The sequence below is a fragment of the Acartia tonsa genome, chromosome 1 (genome assembly GCF_053477335.1).
Source record: "Acartia tonsa isolate MP-2025a chromosome 1, ASM5347733v1, whole genome shotgun sequence".
In the NCBI taxonomy this organism is placed as follows: domain Eukaryota; kingdom Metazoa; phylum Arthropoda; class Copepoda; order Calanoida; family Acartiidae; genus Acartia; species Acartia tonsa.
In genome coordinates, this window is record NC_137260.1 from 27,246,780 (window position 1) to 27,268,270 (window position 21,491).

The 21,491-nt window shown below is 29.1% G+C and overlaps 1 protein-coding gene across 1 annotated transcript in view; it reads left to right on the forward strand.

Moving 5' to 3' along the window:
* Nucleotides 1-21,491, forward strand: part of LOC145327024 (serine/threonine-protein kinase NIM1-like) — a 106,366-nt gene that overhangs the window by 57,307 nt on the left and 27,568 nt on the right. The window contains exons 14-16 of the mRNA XM_080170508.1: nt 2,436-2,484; nt 4,300-4,357; nt 20,084-20,160. Of these exons, the coding sequence (XP_080026634.1) occupies nt 2,436-2,484; nt 4,300-4,357; nt 20,084-20,160 (184 nt within the window). The remainder of the gene's footprint in view (nt 1-2,435; nt 2,485-4,299; nt 4,358-20,083; nt 20,161-21,491) is intronic.

The window sequence follows — 21,491 nt, forward strand, 5'->3', positions numbered from 1 at the left end:
AAAGCCGTTTATAATACGATACGAGAAATAACTATTCTCGTATTCATTCGAATCCGGTGGATAGGAACCGGTTCTCATCCATACGAAAAAACTATGTCTAGCATCGTATTATATCCAGCTTTCTACGAATATAGAAATGTACAATCATAAGATTAAAACTAGTTTTTTTAGCCGGTGACTTCGTCACCTCGGGGCTAAAAAAACTAGTTTTAATCTCATAATTGTACATTCTATATCCGCGGAAAGCCGTTTATAATACGATACGAGAAATAACTATTCTCGTATTCATTCGAATCCGGTGGATAGGAACCGGTTCTCATCCATACGAAAAAACTATGTCTAGCATCGTATTATATCCAGCTTTCTACGAATATAGAAATGTACAATCATAAGATTAAAACTAGTTTTAATCTCATAATTGTACATTCTATATCCGCGGAAAGCCGTTTATAATACGATGCGAGAAATAACTATTCCCGTATTCATTCGAATCCGGTGGATAGGAACCGGTTCTCATCCATACGAAAAAACTATGTCTAGCATCGTATTATATCCAGTTTTCTACGAATATAGAAAGGCACCGGCTAAAAAAAACTAGTTTTAATCTTATAATTGTACATTCTATATCCGCGGAAAACCGTTTATAATACGATGAAAGAAATAACTATTAGACTATTTCCAATTTTTGTTACGGGAAATGGCAATGGCCAATTAAATAAATAGTTATAATGTGTGAAATTCCGCTTTAAGCGAATTGGGAAAGAAAGGGGGCGTAGATATATCTAATACATTGGCATACATTTACAAAATCAGATTATGAAATATTTTAAGGCTAAAACATGAGGGTTTTCGTTGGTCATTAGAAATGAAAAATGTGAAGAAAATAATGAAGACAGAGCCAAATATAATGACTTGAAATCTATTATCGTTTTTCCAGATTTATATATTTTTGCAGAAGATGTATAGGAAGAAGCAAAGCACCCATTTTCCAATTTGTATTGGCAGAGTTCTGGCAGTGGAAAGTGTTTAAGAGGAGGTATAAATCATTAAAACAGCTCTGTCCTTATCAAGGGTGTATTTGGGAATTTTTTGAGGTGGGGTTGATTTTTTTTATTTCTCTATTCCCCCTATTTAGTTTGTTGCCCATACATGGGATTCGATAGAGTGATTTTAGAGGTCAGCTACCTCCTGTTTTACTTGTTGCTTAAAAAAAACAATTTAGTGCAAGGGGTAACTTTTCTCTTGGGGTATTACCAAGGTTGTACTTCCCCCTCATCATTCTCCTCCCTCCCCGATTGTATGAATATCCAAACAGTGAAAACAATTGAAAGACTAGGTTTTTAAAGATTGATTATTTGCTAAAAATATATTATGATACATGAAAAATTTGTTTGAATTTCAGAGAGATAGTTGCCGACAATACGGGGGGGGGGGGGAGAGGGGGTGGTAACTTTTTTGCCCCCCGTTCAATGTCCTTTGTCCCCATGCCAGGGATGCAAAATATCCGGCCATTAAATTAATCTTTCTTTATTACTCGGACTCACACTTCAATACCAACACTTACTAGATAAGATCAGGGAGGGAGGGGACATAGAATTGTTTATTACACTAGTCCTTAAAGTTTCATAATAATGTTTTCTTATTCGTTAACTTAACAATTTTGGGAACTTTTAATGAATTTTGATTTGTTGGATTATTAAGTTGATCAACCACAAATTGTAAACTACAGAAAGGTTAATTTTGTGTATTATCATTGGGGATGTACATCAATTTATAGGACACTGCCTTATCCCTTTAGATCTCTGAGATAAGATACTTAATCAAGGACAGATAGTTTTATAAACATCAAAAAAACCACAGAGGACAAGAGATGTTAAGATTTTGTATTTGGTAGCCAGTAAATATTTTGCAATAAACTGGAATAAATATGTTGTTAATAAATCTTCTACTATTCGAAAATAATCTTATACGTTCGTTTGTCTTATCTAAAACAATCATCTATGTATGTAATGCTTTACCATGTAGTTTTAAAAGAAGGTTTGAAAAAATTACTTTTTCATTTAATTGATGTTCATGGCTTTATGATTATTTTCCTTTTTAATATATAATATATATAAGATAAATATTATGTCTTAAGTTTATTAATGTCGTTAGAATAGTTATTTCTCACATCGTATTATAAACGGCTTTACGCGGATATACATTACACTTTTAAGATTAAAACCAGTTTTTTTTAGCCCCGAGATGCCGAAGGCACGGGCTAAAAAAACTGGTTTTAGTCTTATGATTGTACATTTTATATTCGTAGAAAACTGGTTATAATACGGTGCTAGACATAGTTTTTTTGTATTGATGAGAACCGGTTCCTATCCACCGGATTCGAATGAATACGAGAAAAAATCCTTAAAATTTGACTAGTGTGTTCGCGTGTTTAGAAGGATTTCAGTATGGAAATGGGACTTGGAATACGCAGTAAAGCTGTAGGTAAGTTTTTATGTTTATAGTCATTTGTAGTGCAGCTACGTAATAATTCATTTTGTTTTATTTTTGGCACCGAAAAATTAAAAACTTAAACTGCTAATTTGTAAGAAGTACTTTTGCTTTGCTTTGAATTAAAACTCCTTTTTTAAAAGTTTAATAAAACAGTGAAATTTGAAGACAAGGTCTTTAAAAAAGACAAGAATGACAACATCCATAAAAGTGAATGTAGTTTGTAGCAAAATGCGTACATACAGATAATCAGCATGTTTTAAACGGTAACGCTCTACTACACTTTTTCAATCCTATTCTAACTATTACAGGAATCATCATGCAAAATTTGAAATCAACAATTTAATTTGTAACATTCAAGTTAACGATAAAAGCTTTCCAAAACTGACGGACAGACATGCAAACAGACCTACAGACGGACCAAAAAAGCTTCTCTTTTAAAAATATTTACAGTATATTGCGAAAAGCAGATTCAAAGTGGTTTTAAACATTTATTTAGCTTCTAAGTAAATTTAAGCTTATTTATATTTTTAGCACAAACAAAATGAAAATCTGAATCATGAAAATTCAACCAATAAAATTGAATATCTTCCTATTTATCTGCACTCATACCTTTATAGCTTCTGATTTCCCTGTGAATCTTTAATACTGTAATATCAACAAAAGACTGTAATACATCTCTAGCTCTTCAGGGCTACCCAGTACTTAATGTAACCTAACCTTAAAGTAATAAAAAAAACGAACCCCCCCCCCCCTTAATGTTGATAACAATGCCGACGTAAATAATAGACAAGATATCGATATTATATCATTTTTGACCACTTTTATTAGATGTCTTACAAAAGAAATTGTGTGTCAACACTATCCCTGGGGAAATACGTTTTACCACTTCTATTTTTATCTCTCAAATTTTATTGGTATTCAAATTTCAATTTTTATTACATGTGTGTGTGTACTAAGAGATATAAGTTTTCCGGAATTTTAATGTAGGGAGGAGATTTGAAATCTGCATCAAATTTTAAGGATTTTTTATAAAATTTGTTTTTTGTATAATTCTTTATCTAAAAGCGGAAATACATATTAAGTTAATTAATTTTCACCAATAGGATAGGTGGATTTTAAACTACCTGCGCTCTAATTGGCTGAATGATGTACGACATCCAATCAGAGCGCTGATTTTTTTAATCCACCAATCACGGATGTCAAAATTAATTAACTTAATTTGTATTTCCGCTTTTAGATAAAGAATTATACAAAAAACGAATTTTATAAAAAAATCCTTAAAATTTGGTGCAGATTTCAAATCTCCTCACTACATTAAAATTCCGGAAAACTTATATCTCTTAGTGTGTACCTTCTCTATTGGTTTACAATGTTTATTTGTTTTCAACAACATAAAATTATTTTTAGATTTAAGGCTTATAAAAAGTTCAAAACAAGACATTTAATTTTAATATCCTATTGCCAATTTAAAAACTCGGTTATATTTTATTTAGATTTTAGATTTAAATTACGATTTTTATCACATTTATTTAAGAAAAAAAGATTTATCTTATAAAGTTAGTTGAAAATCTAGTAAAATACTTTTACTGTAAAGTAAAGAACAGTAAAGATCAGTACAAATCTTTAAATTGTCGTATACAATCAAAATATTGGATCTAGAGTCTTATTTTACATAAAACATACAAAATCTTATTTATTTTTTTTGTGACTAGATAAGGTTATATAAACTGTCTTTTAAAAGTGAATTTTTAAATTTTTTATTTGATTTAAAGGGATATGAAAATCTTTATATTATTATATTTTTAGGAGCCTATAGGATCTTATTGACAAGAACTTTACTTCAACTAGCTCAAGGAAAAACAAGGTGATTATCTTACAAGCATAGCAACTATATAACCATAGCGTTGTCTCTGTTTATATTTCAGTTTTTTTTCATGACATTTCAAATATTGACACTTTTCAATTATTTAAATGATTTCTCAAAAACTTTTAGTAGAAATATGAATTCATAATCCATAATAGTCCAGCACTTGCCTCTTAATTAAAAAAAATAGCGATCCGCCTCTTGCCTCTAGGTGCCTTTGAATTCAATAAATGTTGAACTCAAAAGTGAACTAAAATCTATTCAGACGTCAGCGGTATCTTAACGGACAGACATATTAACATATGACTTTGTATTTTTGGATTGCTTTAAAAACCTTTTTTATCTTTATATACTAAATGTAATTTTTATATGAGTTTTATCAGTTTCACATTTATTTTATAAAGAAGGTGTATCAACTTTTTTTTTTATGGCTAGCCGGTTCTTTTAGTAAGTAGTAGATGTAAAATTTTTCATAGAATTCAGATATGCAATCGGTTTTTTTGTAGACCTCTTATTTTTTAAGTAATTTAAGTTTTTTAAAAAAATAATTAAGTCGGTTTTAAGGTACTAAAACGCAACAAAATAAAAGAAGAAAATGGCCAGTAAGAACAAAAATAGTAAGATCTTTAATTTGACACCTTACTTTTAAAATTCTGTTGAGTAATTATTGAAAAAATCTATTTTTTTAACCTCGGTTTAATAAAAACTTTAGACCTAAATATTTTCTCAAACAGACATAAAAAACATGGGTTCATATATACCTTTAGAATCAGAAAAATATTACGAATCCATTGTAAGCAAAATTGAAAAAAAGTAAAAAAATATAAAAATATAAAAATGGCTAATTGTATTTTTTGTTCTGGCAACACTATCGTCTTCCCTTTTTTACCCCCTCTTTACCCCCTCTATACCCCCTTCCCATTTTTATACCCAATTCAAAAGTTAAGACGTTGCCTGTACAATATAAAATGATATTTTCATATAATTCCTTTTATTGTAGTTTATATACTATATTGTAAACTTTTTTTTTCAATTTTGCTTACAATGGATTCGTAATATTTTTCTGATTCTAAAGGTATATATGAACCCATATTTTTTTACTTGTGAAATGATAAAATTGAGTTCAAAGTTTTTATTCTCGTGGGTTTAAAAAAATCGATTTTTTCAATAATTACCTGACAGAATTGAAAAAGTAAGGTGTCAAATTAAAGATCTTACTATTTTTGTTCATAATGGCCATTTTCTTTCTTTTTTTTGTTGCATTTTAGTACCTTAAAATCGACTTAATTTTTTTTTTAAAAAACTTAAATTACTTAAAAAATAAGAGGTCTACAAAAAAACCGATTGCATATCTGAATTCTATGAAAAATTTTACATCTACTACTTACTAAAAGGACCGGCTAGCTATAAAAAAAAAGTTGATACAACTTCTTTGAATTGTGTTTTAAAATCAAGAAATTCATGCTTCAAAATCAATTATTAAAGTAAGACTTTAAGGTTTAATATTATACTACTGTAATTATTCTTATAATGATGTTGATTATTAGTGAAGCTTTAACCTTTGTTAAAACTGTCTTTATGCAAATATATGCAGCATTGCAGACATTTGCCTAGTCATCTACACTCAGTTCTAATATTTGTATAACTAAATTATTACACTTTATACCAATAGTTTAGGGACTTCCTTGATGAAATCACATAAACTTTAAATAACTTTTTATAAAATATTTATTTATTATTAATTATTTATTTATTTGATAAGGTTGGGATGAATCACTTTATTTTTTTTTACTATTCAATTGTTAAAAAACAGTGGCAGTTACTAGTTCTTCCAATTAAAGTAGTTTTTCACCTGCGGTGAGCCCTGACCCGGCGGGCCTATACCTGTAGTTAAACACAATCCCAATGTAACATAACCTAACCTGATCAAAAGTAATAAAAATAGATGAAACATACCCCCCCCCCCCTTATTTTCATTTTATACAACCAGGTGGAGTGGGATTGTGGATTGTGCGCGACTAGGCACTTTAAGGAAAGCACTCAGTTAGTTAGTTATTAATCTTGACTATAAAGTACACAGACATGGTAACTGTACAAATCCTGAATAGGATATTGTGAATCAATGCAAAATTTGAAATAAACACAGATAGATTTAGATAGCCTGATATCTAGTTGCCGAATGTGTACGCAGTTTCCTGAGTGTTTCCTCATCCTAGCTCAATATTTACTACTAGCTAAAAAAGCTTCAAACTTCAAAAAAAAAAATCAAAATTTTAAAAATTCAAATTTATAATGTATATTGTATAAATCGTTTACACATTCAAATTTTGATTTTTTTAAGGGAAGTTTGAAGATTTGTAGCTAGTAGTAAATATTGAGCGAGGATGAGGAAACACCCAGGAAACTGCGTACACATTCGGCAACTAGATATCAGGCTATCTAGATTTATTATTCTAGCAAAATATCTTTGTCTCCCTATCAAATCTTTAGTCAGGGATACAAAGATAGGTCAAGTCAGAATAAATTAAACTTAGATAAATTGGACAGGGACAATGACACTGATTCTCAAGAAAAACTATTTTTTCAAGTATAAAAGTGATACTTTTGCATAATTTACCAGCTAATTTTACCAAATAAATTTATTAGAGGAAGACCTTTTTATCTATCAGAGGCATATCCCTGCAAATCTCTAGCAAAATTCCTGTATGTCAATGAGATGTGAATATCTGCTCTAAAATTTTAGGGTGGTTTTACAAAAGTTTATTTGGGAAAATATTTTTTTAGGCAAAGAAAGAATATCCTAGATAGGGATTATTGCTATCTCGTCCTTGTAATCTCGTGATTTTCTCTGTTTTAAGGAAGCTTCATAAAGTCCCCTTAAAAAAAATTTCCTGAAACTGAAATGCATGTTTATAGAAAAGACCAAATATTTTATTTTGGACTTGTTTTTTTTTATGTAATTAAGAAATTATGTTTTCATGTATTACAAGGATTTTGGCTATTTTTTTATTAATTGTTATTTTGAGTTACTACTACATGAAAACAAATGATTTGTTTGTACAAGTTTAACAAGTGGCTCAATCAACTCATTCTTAACATTTATTTTAAAGGACAAAGGGTTAGCTTTTTACCATGGATACACGGATTAGAAAGTAAAAAATGAATCCTCCTCGCATTATTTACCCAGCTACCTGTTTCTTAAAATTTTTAATTTTCTAAAGAAGGTGTATCAACTATTTTTTTTATAGCTAGCCGGTTCTTTTAGTAAGTAGTAGATGTAAAATTTTTCATAGAATTCAGATATGCAATCGGTTTTTTTGTAGACCTCTTATTTTTTAAGTAATTTAAGTTTAAAAAAAAAAAATTAAGTCGATTTTAAGGTACTAAAATGCAACAAAAAAAAGAAAGAAAATGGTCATTATGAACAAAAATAGTAAGATCTTTAATTTGACACCTTACTTTTTCAATTCTGTCAGGTAATTATTGAAAAAATCGATTTTTTTTAACCCACGAGAATAAAAACTTTGAACTTAATTTTATTATTTCACAAATAAAAAAATATGGGTTCATATATACCTTCAGAATCAGAAAAATATTACGAATCCATTGTAAGCAAAATTGAAAAAAAAAGTTTACAATATAGTATATAAACTACAATAAAAGGAATTATATGAAAATATCATATTATATTGTACAGGCAACGTCTTAATTCTTCAATTGAGTATAAAAATGGGAAGGGGGTAAAGAGGGGGTAAAGAGGGGGTAAAAAAGGGAAGACAATAGTGTTGTCTGAACAAAAAAAATAATTGGCCATTTCTTTAATTTTTTAATTTTTTAATTTTTTTCAATTTTGCTTACAATGGATTCGTAATATTTTTCTGATTCTGAAGGTATATATGAACCCATGTTTTTTATGTCTGTTTGAGAAAATATTTAGGTCTAAAGTTTTTATTATACCGAGGTTAAAAAAATAGATTTTTTCAATAATTACTCAACAGAATTTTAAAAGTAAGGTGTCAAATTAAAGATCTTACTATTTTTGTTCTTACTGGCCATTTTCTTCTTTTATTTTGTTGCGTTTTAGTACCTTAAAACCGACTTAATTATTTTTTTTAAAAACTTAAATTACTTAAAAGATAAGAGGTCTACAAAAAAAACGATTGCATATCTGAATTCTATGAAAAATTTTACATCTACTACTTACTAAAAGAACCGGCTAGCTATAAAAAAAAAAGTTGATACAACTTCTTTACATTATGAAATTTTGACTTCATTTATCCTTGAATGTGTTGAATACAAGTTTTGATATGGCCTAAATCTTTTCTTTATTAGTTTATATGATCATTTTTAGACTAAATAAAATATAACAAGAAAAGATGTTTTTGTAATAAATACACCAAATGAATTAAAATCATCATATTTTTTTGATATGATCATAATTTTTTAAAAATCCTGTATAGTAGAATACCAGGATATTCGTATATGTGTTCAGTAAGACCTCCGAAACAGTTTAACAGCTTATTCCAGGGCAGGTTGTAGGCTATTTTTGGTGGGTATAAAAACAAGTGGTCAAATGAAACAACTTTGCCCATTATACCTCACTCATATCCAAAACCAAAATTTTGCAGACATTTTATATTTATTTTTAAAAATTTTATTTGTGTTTTGCATATAACATTCGATAACAAGAAAAAAAAATGTTTTTTCAAAGTGAAGGAGACTAATGGGCTGTGTGTTGGATCTACTTCATGTCTTTGTCAAAATATTGCTGCATTCGTCTTTTCAAAGGTTATAAAATAAACGAATTATTTACAATACCTGTTAAATTTACATAAATTTGATCTCAAAAGACAATTGAATGAATTTTCTTCCAACTGTTTAGTGAAGCCTTACAGTGTCAGAATGGAAATAGAATGCGTGTATTTTGGTCAATACGTTCCTCCATAGTCAGGGAGGGGGTGGGGTAAAGTCATAAGGAGGGTATCGTTATATTAGCCAACTGTAACATTCCTGTAATAATTCAGATTTAAAATCAATTGATAGCAGAGATAAGACGATGGCCGATAAATTTATGTACATTCCCAATGATGACACACAAAATTATCCCTTCTGTAGCGTAAAATTATTGTTTGAAACGGTTGAACACTCAACTTGATAAACCAACCAATCAAAATTCACTTAAGTCCCCAAAGTTGTTAAGCCAACGAATAAGAAAACGTTATTTCAAAACTTTTGAAACTAGTGTAATAAACAGCTCATTGTCCTACCTCTCTCTGAATTGATGGGCATTATTACTGTTCTTGTTACCTTATTAAGTTGTATTTAACCTTTTAGAAGGCTAAACTTGATTAGTGCATTAGTCTTTTGTTATTACAGGCTACTTTTTTAGAAGCACAGCTACTCTATAATTTACTACAGTTAGTTCTTATGTCTACCAGTAATTTTTAGCTTTAGTTAGATAAGAAATCATCGCAGACATAAAGAATAAAATATTAGAAATAAAGCTTTTGAGTCTACTTATTAAACCATCATCTCTTACTTTTTTTGTTTATCATAATAAGAGATTCTCTATTGTCTAGGAACACATTAAGTTATTTTGCTATGAAGATTTTTATCCTTGTTTGAGGTAGGTCTTACTCTTGTATATGCATATTAAGTCATTTTGCGCCGACTTGATTATTATGCATACTTAGGATTAATGAGTTTAGCTGCTTCCACAGACAAAATCAAACTAGAGTAAGTGATAGGTAGATATATATACCTACTTTAAAATGGTTCTTAGCATACTTATAAATAAGAAGATTTGCTGCTACCACAGAAAAATCAAAATAGAGTGTGGGTTAGGTAGATATTTGTACAAAGTTAACATTGGTTATTATGCATACTCAGGATTTAGGAGTTTAGATGCTTCCACAGAAAAAAGCGAAATAGAGTGTGGGTTAGGTAGATTTGTGTACATAGTTAACAATGCACGGCTGGACCCTCAGATGTCAAAACTTTATTTTAGTGTTTGGCCAAAATGACTTAGCAATTGTATCTGTAAGTACGTCTAATAACACCCTTTGCTATTTTTAAAATCCTAGAAAATTTTTTTTGCAAGAAAATTGCATAAATTCGCAACCTTTTTTAGAACCACTACATAACTCGAGTTTTAAAACTTTTTATATAAAATCCTTTTTACAAAAAATATCAATAATTACTTAAAATTAAACCTGAAAGAAAAAAAATCTCATTACACGTGTTAATTTGCATGTTTTAGGTCTTTTTTTGAGGAAAGTATAACTTCCACATTTTTGACAATAATATATTTTTTTAACATTTCAAAGTAAAATATAATAAAACCTAAACGATTTTTCTTGAATTATCAGTTGAAAATTTCATCAAACATGCAATTTAAGTGATGAAAATTTAATAAAATCATTTTTTGAATATTTAGAATTACCAATTTTCTAGATTTAAAACAAAATGTTAACAAAATTTAAAAACATTCTAATATATAACTTTAAAAATCAATAACATTTTATAAAATGATGTTTTAAAAAATAAATCATTAAAAGGTATTAAAATGCATTTTAAGTTGCTTAAAATTAAAACGAGAATATCTTTTTACACTTTATTCTTTGTAATAGAGATTAATCGTCATTTGCTGAAAATGAAACATTTAATAAACTAATTGAATCTTTTTGTGACCATGTTTAAACTTTTTAATTTTTACACTAAGGTGTTTTTTAATGAAAATCTTTGTTGAATTCTCTTTTGCGACAAAAAAAGAAAGGGAATTTTTTACTATTTCTAGGTTATCTTATGTAATTTAAACTATATAATATGAAATAATTTTTAATTGTCTTTCTTTTGAGCCATAAAACACTGTAAAATGTAACATATATGCAAAAATAACAATTTTTTTAATGAATATTATAATATCCTTATATGACATTGCGTCAGAGCTTATTCTTTAGATCATATGTTCATGAAAAGTAGTCATAAACTTGGAGGGTTGCGCTATTTATTAGAATATTAAATAAACTTGAATGGTAAAAATATTAGCATAGCCTTTGTCAATTCAAATGCTTTAGGTATATTATTCGGAAAGTTAGTTAAAAAGAGAGAATTTGCTGTGTATACTGTTGAAAGACTTTCAAAAATGTAAATTACAAAGCAATCCTAAAAGATCGTGTCGTAGGCGAGTCTTAGTCGGGGGTTTTCTGATAGCAAATATTGCGTTATTGGTATACAATGTAAAAAAAAACATTTTAAAGAAATTCTTTAAATAAAACCCAACGTGTATTGGCAGTACAAACATCTTAATGCTAGCAGACATATGTTTATCAACATTTGCAGAAAACTATTTCCACAAGAAAAATTATTCAGGTTTCTACTTCACAATTTTAAATATTTCTTTCTGATAAAATGTTTGACATATATCGTATAATCATTTACCAAAAAAAATATTTTGATAATTTAGATTTCAGAGAAGATTAATCCTTTCAAAAAACTAAGACGACATTTTGCATCTTCTGTCATGACATTTTAGAAAAAATATAAAAAAAACAAAATTTAGTATGAAAACTATTTTCATCGATTTTTCTGAAGGTATTATCGTATTCTGTGGCTTTGTTATTATCATTTACTTATATCGAAAGTGCCAAACATTGTACCCTAACTTATTCATTTAATAAAAAACTAACCGTGAATGGTTATAATGCATACTTAGGATTTATGAGTCAAGCTGCTACCACAGATAAATCCAAAAAGAGTGTGGGTTAGGTAGATATTTAATAATAAAAGAGTGTGGGTTAGGTAGATATGTATAGTGTATACCTACTTTAAAATGGTTTGTAGCATACCTAGGATTTAGGAGTTTAGATGCTTTCACAGAAAAAAGCAAAATAGATTAAGGGATAGGTAGATATGTTTACCTACTTTATACTAGATTTAAGCATACTTAGGATAAATGAGTTTAGATGAGCTACCATAGAAAAAAAACACGAAATGGAGTAAGGGTTAGCATTTGATCTTTATTATAGGGATTTATTGTTACCAACTATTCGTCAACTGATTTGCAACTAGAAAAATTAACTATTCTAAAAACACTTCTGTTTGAAACTTTGTACTTATTCTACTGTTCTTATACATATTATTATTAATCTTTGTGTTTAAAATTAATGAATTTAGCTGGAAGCTAGTTATACCCTCTTCAGACAGGAGCTACAGAGAGAAAAGATTTTTACAAAAATCATTTTATCTTAATCAATTAAAAATTATTTATGTTTAATGGATGGACTTACTGACTCTAATCATAGAGAAGCTTTGCTCTAAATTAACAACTTTGCTCCCTTAAAATTATTAAGTAAAAACCTATTTAGGACTAACATAAACCTTCCATAACAAGCTAGGCCTGATCTAATTAGCCTTTTATGAGATCTTAAATAACTAACTATAGATAAAACAAAGTTTGATTTTGAACATATTTGCATACTGTAAATATAGCCTCAAGTTGTCTTAGATAAATATTTCAACAAGGGTTTTTTTTGCATAGTTTTTGCATACAACACCTGCATTTTTACCCAAGGTTTTAATAGTTAAAACTGAGAGACTATTTGATTTAATACGCCCCTAAACCTGCTAAAGAAGTTAAATAAAATGTCCTTTAAAAAGCTACTTTCAAATAAGAAGTATCCATATTTTAAAAAGAGTAAAAAACTTAAATTTTTCTGGATTTCTAAATTTCGCTACATTAATATTAAAAGAAAAATGATTTTGCAGTTTGATTATTTAATTTTTACTTACAAGCAGTTACAATTTTTAATTTGTTTGCAAGTTCTGACTTGAGCTCGACATCAAGCCACCCGTAACAAATTGTGCTTATGCTAATATTTTTTTTACATAGTTTTGTAGCTTTTTATATAAGCATCCTTGTTATACGACGACTAGCTTTATTCTGTACACAGCCAAACCTATGCTTATTAACAAATTCTCAGAAATATAGAGATCTTGAAAAATAAGAAGATTTGTTCCATCAATGACTTTCAAGGAAAAAGTTTTGCTAAAACTTTTCCAGGATTGAAAAAAAAGGACAAGTTATGTTATTAACTTATCAAATAAATAAACAAACGAATGGTGGAAAAGTTTGTCTACAGTTGAATAGTTTATATATCAGATTATTATTCTGGGATGATTAGTCAAAGAAAAATCTGCAAGATAATCAATTTTGAGACAAAATATTGCAAAATATTAAAAATGAGTTATACTTTTTCAAGTATGGCTTCGAAACCGATTAATATCCGCTGGATTAGAACCGGTTCTTAACCATACTAAAAAAATGTATAGCATTGTATTACAGACAATTTTTAAAAATCTTCAAATTAAAACCACTTTTGTTAGCCGGGCCCCATGGGACTAAAAAAACTGATTTAAACTTTATAATTTTTCATTTGGATATCTGCAGAAGGCTGTCTATATTTTATTTTTTTATTTCTGGTTAAAATGCACAAGCAATCAGAAGTTGTGTAAATATAGTTGTATATGCATAGCACAGTAACTGCTTCCCAACTAAAGTCAAAAGCATCCAATATTTTCCGAAGGATTTATCTGCTTCAGTCAGTGATTGTCCAAACTTCGTCATAACAAAAAACGTTAAATATGTTGCCAACTTCTGCTTTTTTACGCACCTATGATTAATAAGAACGAACTAATGTCCAGTTGCTGAAGATCTTATCATCTAACCCCCACTACCCTACCCTTTGACATCCCTAAACTTTTAAGTAAAAAGGGGTTGTCTTGGCCCAAAACAGGCGCAACTCAACATCATGGAAATGTATGACTTCCAGAAAAAGGTCAAATAATTGAAGGGTTATCTCTAGACTGTAAAGTAATACATAACTAGTGCATACACCAGTAGTTGGGGAGGTGATGGGTTCGAATATTGGTTCAACTGTGTCATAACAAAAGACGTTTAAAGTTGTACCAACTACTACTATGTCATTACATTATTAAGTAGAATGCCAACTCAATATCATAGACATGTATTACTTCCAAACAATTAAAGGGTTGTATATTTGAAATAGTTTGAGAAAAGGAGTATCTGATTGATGATTTGGACTTTTGCTAAATTAAAATATAATTTAACTGCACCTATAATGTTTATGACAAGTGCAATTAGAGAAATATTCTTTAAAGATTCTTTGTTTATGTAAGGAGCCTCTTTTCTCAGTTTGAAATTTGCATAATGTTGTTAAGAAATAAACAAGGAAGACTATATCCAACATAATAGATATTCTTATGTAATGAATAATAAAAGTATCTTTTATCAATTTTTTGACATAATTTTCAGGGAGGGAAGGTTGCTAAAATAATTTACAGCCCTCTCTAAATGCTAATATTTACTGATTATCAAAAGCAAAAAGACTATAGATAGATAATTAAAACTTATTTTTTTCTTCTTCTTTTAAATGGCTTGAAAAAACAGTTTTATGTCTTGTTTATCCTTACTATTACTTTTATTAAAAAAGTAGTTCATAAAGTAGATTTTTTACTAAAGCTGTCAAACACACAGAATGAGTCAATACTAAAGATATTTTGGCTTTAAAAATGACCTATTTCACTTATTTTGGTGGTTTTATTACTTTTTCTTTTCTTGGACGTACAAAGATTAATTGTAGAGTACCCTTGGCAAAGAAAATGCCTTTGCGATGCACTCTTAACAAATGTAAATAATCTTTTTTTCCTTCACTAGCGGCGTCATTTTTCAAACAAGCACAGCTAACACAGAAAATTACTTTAGAACAATAACTAAATCCTTATATTAAAGTACTTAACAAAGGATATCGCTAACGGCTCCCCTTTACAATTTAGCTTCTCTTTGGTCCTGTGTAGGTTTTTTATCTTGGGGTAGGGTACCACCATCATCCCAAGAGAAATCTTATTTTGAAAAAATAGCCCCCCCCCTCAGTTTTTGTTATTGCTATTTTTATTTAAGGTTAAAATTTTCTCGATAGGCTATTATGAAGAGCTATAACAAGTAACACTAACAGGTTTGAAGAAGATTTTATCTTTAAAGTATTTAAAAAATAATTTTGTTTTCTAACATAATATTCTGTGTTAAAAAAAAGGATAGAGAAGAAGAATATTTTGAATGATGTCAGTGTTAAGTATTTGCATATACGAGTCTCTTAAGAAGTAACAAACACATTTTACTTTTGTAATCCAATTAATGTTTATAAGAAATTTTGGTACATTTTTTTGGTCAAATATAACTGTTTTATAACAATATTGCATTATTTTCTTTATCAAATAATCGAAGAAAAAAATTTACTGGCGAAAATATGCCGTAAAATAGTTTTCCTTCAGATGAACCTTCCCTTGTTGAGTTTTAATGCTGATGAAGTAAGGACCTTTATTTCTTAATTTATTTGACATTTATTTATAGATCCTTTCTAAGTCTTTAAATAGGCTGGACTAGAACTCGACTCCTACGGGTAATAAAATGGCAACCACAGAGAAATTTCTTTGCCTTTAACTTTTCCACCAGTAAAAAGATTTATTTGTCATTACTTGAAAACATTTTTAAATCAGAATATTAGTAAATTCTTCTTGGGTTAATTTTGTCTTTTGCTTATCTATACATAAACACACACTTCCAAAAGTTAGGATATTGAAAGATCAATTGTTTACTAGTTTCAAATTTCAAAAACAAGGTTTCAATGCTTAAAAAGACGAAGGACCTACTACAGCTTTTTGGTGGTGGGGCTTACCAATAGACATAGTATATCTAGATGGCCCAACTTACCCTATTTTTCGTCAAAATTAAAAAGGTAATTTTTACAGACAGAAACTGTTGTTTATGTTTTGTACGAGATTTGGTCGACGAAATTCGAGACATATTTATTCCACGATATAATTTTTAGTAAGCTAACTTTATCAAAAGAATTTCATAACTAACTTATTATATGGTTTGTCATATGATTAACATTATACGAGGGAAGAAATTTGTACATGATTTAATTTACCCAGGAAAAGTCTAATCCTATGCGACAATATATAGCTGACTCATAATGCAAATGAAATGAAAAAATTTTCCGTTTATGTACCAAGAACTGTAAAATGTTTCAACCAATAAGATCTCTTGAATGTTAAGTCAGTATTCTCCTATTGGCCCATTTAGACAAAATGTCTCTTGATATTGGCTTACTTAACCAACATCAATAAGGGGGTGAATTTAAATTTTTTTAAAAAATAAAAATCACAGCAGCTGATCTTTATATGCTGTACAACACCTCTCTAGGGTCTGTCAAAATCTGAACTTTGTTTTGCATAAATTCTTGCATAGATAAATAAATGTTCCTGTGAAAAATGGCAGATTACACTTATTTGTTATCTAAAGTTCTATTGCTATTAAATCATGTTTATTTCTTTTCTTGCTACATTTATTTAATAGCTTTTTTTTTAATTTTTACTTCACTGATAATTTTTAGTCATCAAAGGTATTATTATCATGTAATATTTTGGCAGATTTTTTCATATTGCACGTGGACCATATTAACTTTTTGAAGCATTTTAAAACTTTATGTAGATTAGTTTAGGTTAGGTAAAGGTTTAAAGAGCCTCGCAGAAATTGTACTCCCTAGCTGGGATAGGGCTTTGGATCAGGATTAACAGTTTATTTTAATTATATTTTAGGTCGATCAATCAAATGATTGCTTAAATAGTTTTTAGTTGCCCAAAGTTAGATTAGATTAGATTAGATTTATAACACCACAGAACCTTCAGTTGAAATATTTGTTGTAATATTTCATCTATAGGTACTAATTTCGAATTGATGAAAATGGAACATATTTTATTAACACCTTTTACATATACGCAAATGCAAATATGCATAAAAGTATTGATTTATTAATAGGTTATTAGAGCAAACATATTTTATTTAAATTACATAAATTGATCCAAAAATTGTTTACAGATTTTTATACATTTTTGGAGATGATTAAAAAAAGCAACATTAATATATGTATAATTACACAAATAACAATTTTGATACCCCATTTTGCGATTTATCCTGGGAGGGCGGTGGTACCCTCTCCCAAAATAGCTATAAACCTTCCCAGAAGCTATGAGACGCTACTCTGTAAAGGAGAACCATATCGGTTCAGTAGTTAGCGAGATTCTTCGGTACACACACAGAGACAGACAGACACACAAACAGAGATCCTTTTACTTTACTATAAGGATATAGTTGTACTAAAACTACCCCACAGAATATTTCAAGCTACCCAGAAAGCATACCTTGATTTTTATTATGCCCAGCATCTACTTCAGAGATCATATGTATCTTACAAAAAATGAATTACAGACATTTTAAAATGCTAAAAATATTATAAAGAAATCTTTACTACTTTTATTGATTGATAACTCCAATCTTTGTCTGTCATGTCATTTGTCAGAAAAAAAACTATTTTCTTGTGATTTGTGAGGTCAATAACATGTCTTTTTATGCATTTTAACTAGTGGACAATGCACAATTGTGACACTTATATACAATACAAATATATACAAAATAAAGTTACTAGATAGTTAAGCTAAGACATAATGTTATTGTTTAATAATACATTTTGTACTAAAAAATTTCACATTGTGTTTTGCTTTGGATCCTGCCGCTAGGCAACATTTTTGAAGCTACTATATATATATGCTTAGATAGCTACTTAACTTTTGACACTTTATGATATGACACTTATACACAATACAAATTTATACACAATGAAGTTAATAGATAGTTAACTTATGACACATTACAATATGACACACAGAAATGAAATAATAAAGTTAAATAATAGATATACATACAAAAATACTAGATATAGATGAATACAAATACATTTTGCTAGTCATTAATTTAAAATAATGAAACTCATAACATTTGGCTTTTCGTGTCAGATTTAAATATTATTCTGTAGGGAAATGTTTCAGGTTATTTTATTGTAAATTTTTATAGTAAGTTTTGTTCCTAAAAAATGTATTGCAATTTAAACTTACTAGTGGCTTCGCCCCTAGCCTCTAGGGTCTTTGCCCCAAGATGTATAATTACATCTTCTATTACTTACCCAGCAGAACGGATCACAAATTTTCGCACCTACCCAGCAGGAAAACATTTTGCGATTAAATTCGCAAAATTCGTAAAATTCGTAAATTTTGTAAAATTCGTTAATTTCGTAAAATTCGTAAAATTCGTAAAATTCATAAAATTCGTAAAATTTGTAAAAAAAAAAAAAAAAAAAATGGGGGGGGATTTTTTTTGTTTTTTGGAGGGTTGGGGGTGTCCCACCCCCCAAGAAAATAGCTTAAAACCACCGCAGGACCAATAGGTATATACCCTGAAGAGTAGAATCCAATCGGTTCAGTGGTTACCGAGATCTTAAGCTTCAGACGGACGGACAGACATCAAGCTACTTTGTATTATAGATAGCTTTATTATCTGTATTGAAATATTTTAATTTGGTAACCAGACTATGTGCACCTTGACAAAACATTCCTTATCCCCTCCAAAATTGTCATGTCAAAATTAATTTTACCAACAACATGGGTGTCAGAGATGGGGAGCTATAAAACACCCAAAAAAATTATGCAAATTTTACAAGTAGTTATTGTTGTGTTCATGTAAAAAAATTAGAAATAAGTAGGAAAACAATGATTTTTTTTTCTGAGCTTTTATCCTGTCACAGTCACTCATTGTAAAACCATCTCTGCCTTTCTAATAAAAATTTATCAATATATAACCTAGGTAAACTAAATCTTAAAAACTTGGAGCAAAAATATTTTTTCTGTCTTTGCCATATCCCAATCCCTGTGTTTGTATATGCGGGCAAAGGTACATCTATGCAAATTACGATTGTCCTACTTTTAATTTACTAAAATATTTAGAATAACTTTTAGGCTTTACTTAATTGAAACATCTGAAAGAAAATCACTCAGGTTAAATGAGATGTCAAAAAAGAGTAAAGGAATCATAGAGAAAAATTGATGATTTTTATGCATTTTTAGTTGGTTAATTACCCTAAATTATAGTGGATGAATTACTTTAAAATTGGAAAAGTCTTTGTGTGATAACAAAAATTATGTTAAGGATATAGTGTATGTATGTCATTGTATATTCTCTTTTGAGTTTTGTAACTAAACTTTTAATAAGTTTGAAATAATGAATGAATATTATGAAACTCTTCTCTAATGATAGAAAAAGGAAAAAATAATTGAAAAATTACTAATTTTATAACAAATGATTCATAATTGAATTTCCATCAAAGTGCTTGTCAAGCACTGACCCCTCCCCGTTTATTTTGAAATTAATTTTTAAAGACGTGGGTTATTTTATTTTATTCTATGCCTAGGGTCTTTATTCTGTGGTGCCTTTAGGATCATCCAGTTACCAATAAAACCTAACCTTAGCTAAAGTAAAATCAACAAATGAAAAACATCCCCCCCCCCCCATATTTTTAATTTTGTTTCAAAATAGGGGATGGAGCAGTTCTAGCTTAAAAAGTTACTTGAGGGAAAATTCTTGCTAACATTTGACTATAACGGTGAAGTGGTGACAAAAAGAAAAGTCAAAATAAAATCTTGCAAATATGCAAGCATGGAATCAGAAAATATAAAAAAGAAAATAGATCAATTATTTAAACAAAAAAAAAGACAGAAAATTAGCTGGAAAAGAAAAAATAGTAAATTTGTTTTTAGGTTGGTGAGAAAATCCTTGAAGAATCCCGACTCTGCCTCAATAGGGGTCAACACAGATCCTGTCACTTCTGCTCACGGTAAGTGTTAGGTTAGGTTGAGCCCTATGGGGTTAATTATTTGGGTTTTGGCCTTTACCTTAGCAAAAAAAAAGATTGGGTGGCACTATTTATAAGGTTTATAATATTGATCTCTACCTTCATTCTTTAAAGGGTAAACACAGATCCAGCAAGGTTAGGTAGACCCCTACAGGTGAGGTTATGTGTGAGTTGGAACCCTGCAGGTTTAAGTTCATAGGAGGCACGACTACCTTAAATCTGGAATAGTGTAAAACATCTACTCGTTCTTCGAATGGTGTTTCTTCGAACCTCGTAATAATAAAGAAGATGAGAGAGGTTTTACGGAAATACTAATTACGGTATGAGGTAAACGTATTAGACTTGCGTGGATAAGTTTGATTTTATCCAAAAGGATCAAATTGTTGCTTAAAAGGAAAAATACTGTTACTTCTGTTAAATCGAACTGTAAGGGAACATGGTGTTTTTAAGTGGCAGATTTAAAAATATAAAAAAATTCAATTTGAATATAAAAATGAATTATCATAGGTTGAGAAAATACAAGAATTAATTCCCCTTTTCTTACACAAATTGTAGGGCTCGTCAGCCGCGCCTCAGCTGTGCATAAGCCTAATATTAAAACCCGCTTGTGTGCAAAAAATGTTGAACAGGTTTAGATATTCAGCTGAATTTTAAAGTTATAATATGACGATTTCACTGAGGCTTACATGCGGCTGTCGAGCCCTGATAAATTGTATAATTCTAAGCGGATTATTGGAAATCTTCAGAAACAAAGAAAAAAACAAAAAAGCTGTTTCAGCAATTTTACATATTCTATCGAAAATGAATTTATATGAATAGCAGAATTTTGTAAGAAATAGTATACGTTGCAAGATGAATTTTGATATGTAAGATTACAAATTTTGAAAAATCATACATTTTAATAAATAGCAAACATACAATTTAATGAATATTTTTTTTTACAAAAGCGTGCTGAGGGATTTAGACTATTATTGCCCTGTCAAAAATGAAGAATTTTGTTGACATAAATCTTTAATCAATACTTTATAGTCAGATGCATCCAATAGTGTCCAAAAGCGTCCAGAAGGGGGTTACGAACAACCTTCTTGATATTCAATTTGGAAGGGCCAATCTACCTTTATTTTCTGTTTGCACCCCCTCCAAAATCCTGTGCATATTATAACGCAATTCTAATAATTTGATTGTGTTGATAAGAAAACAGCTGTAACATGAAAAATAAATTAATCAAAACATAAACACTTGATAAGATTTTATTAAAATCTGAAAAAGAAAAAACCGCGAAACCTCTTAATATCAAAAGTTATTAACCGCAA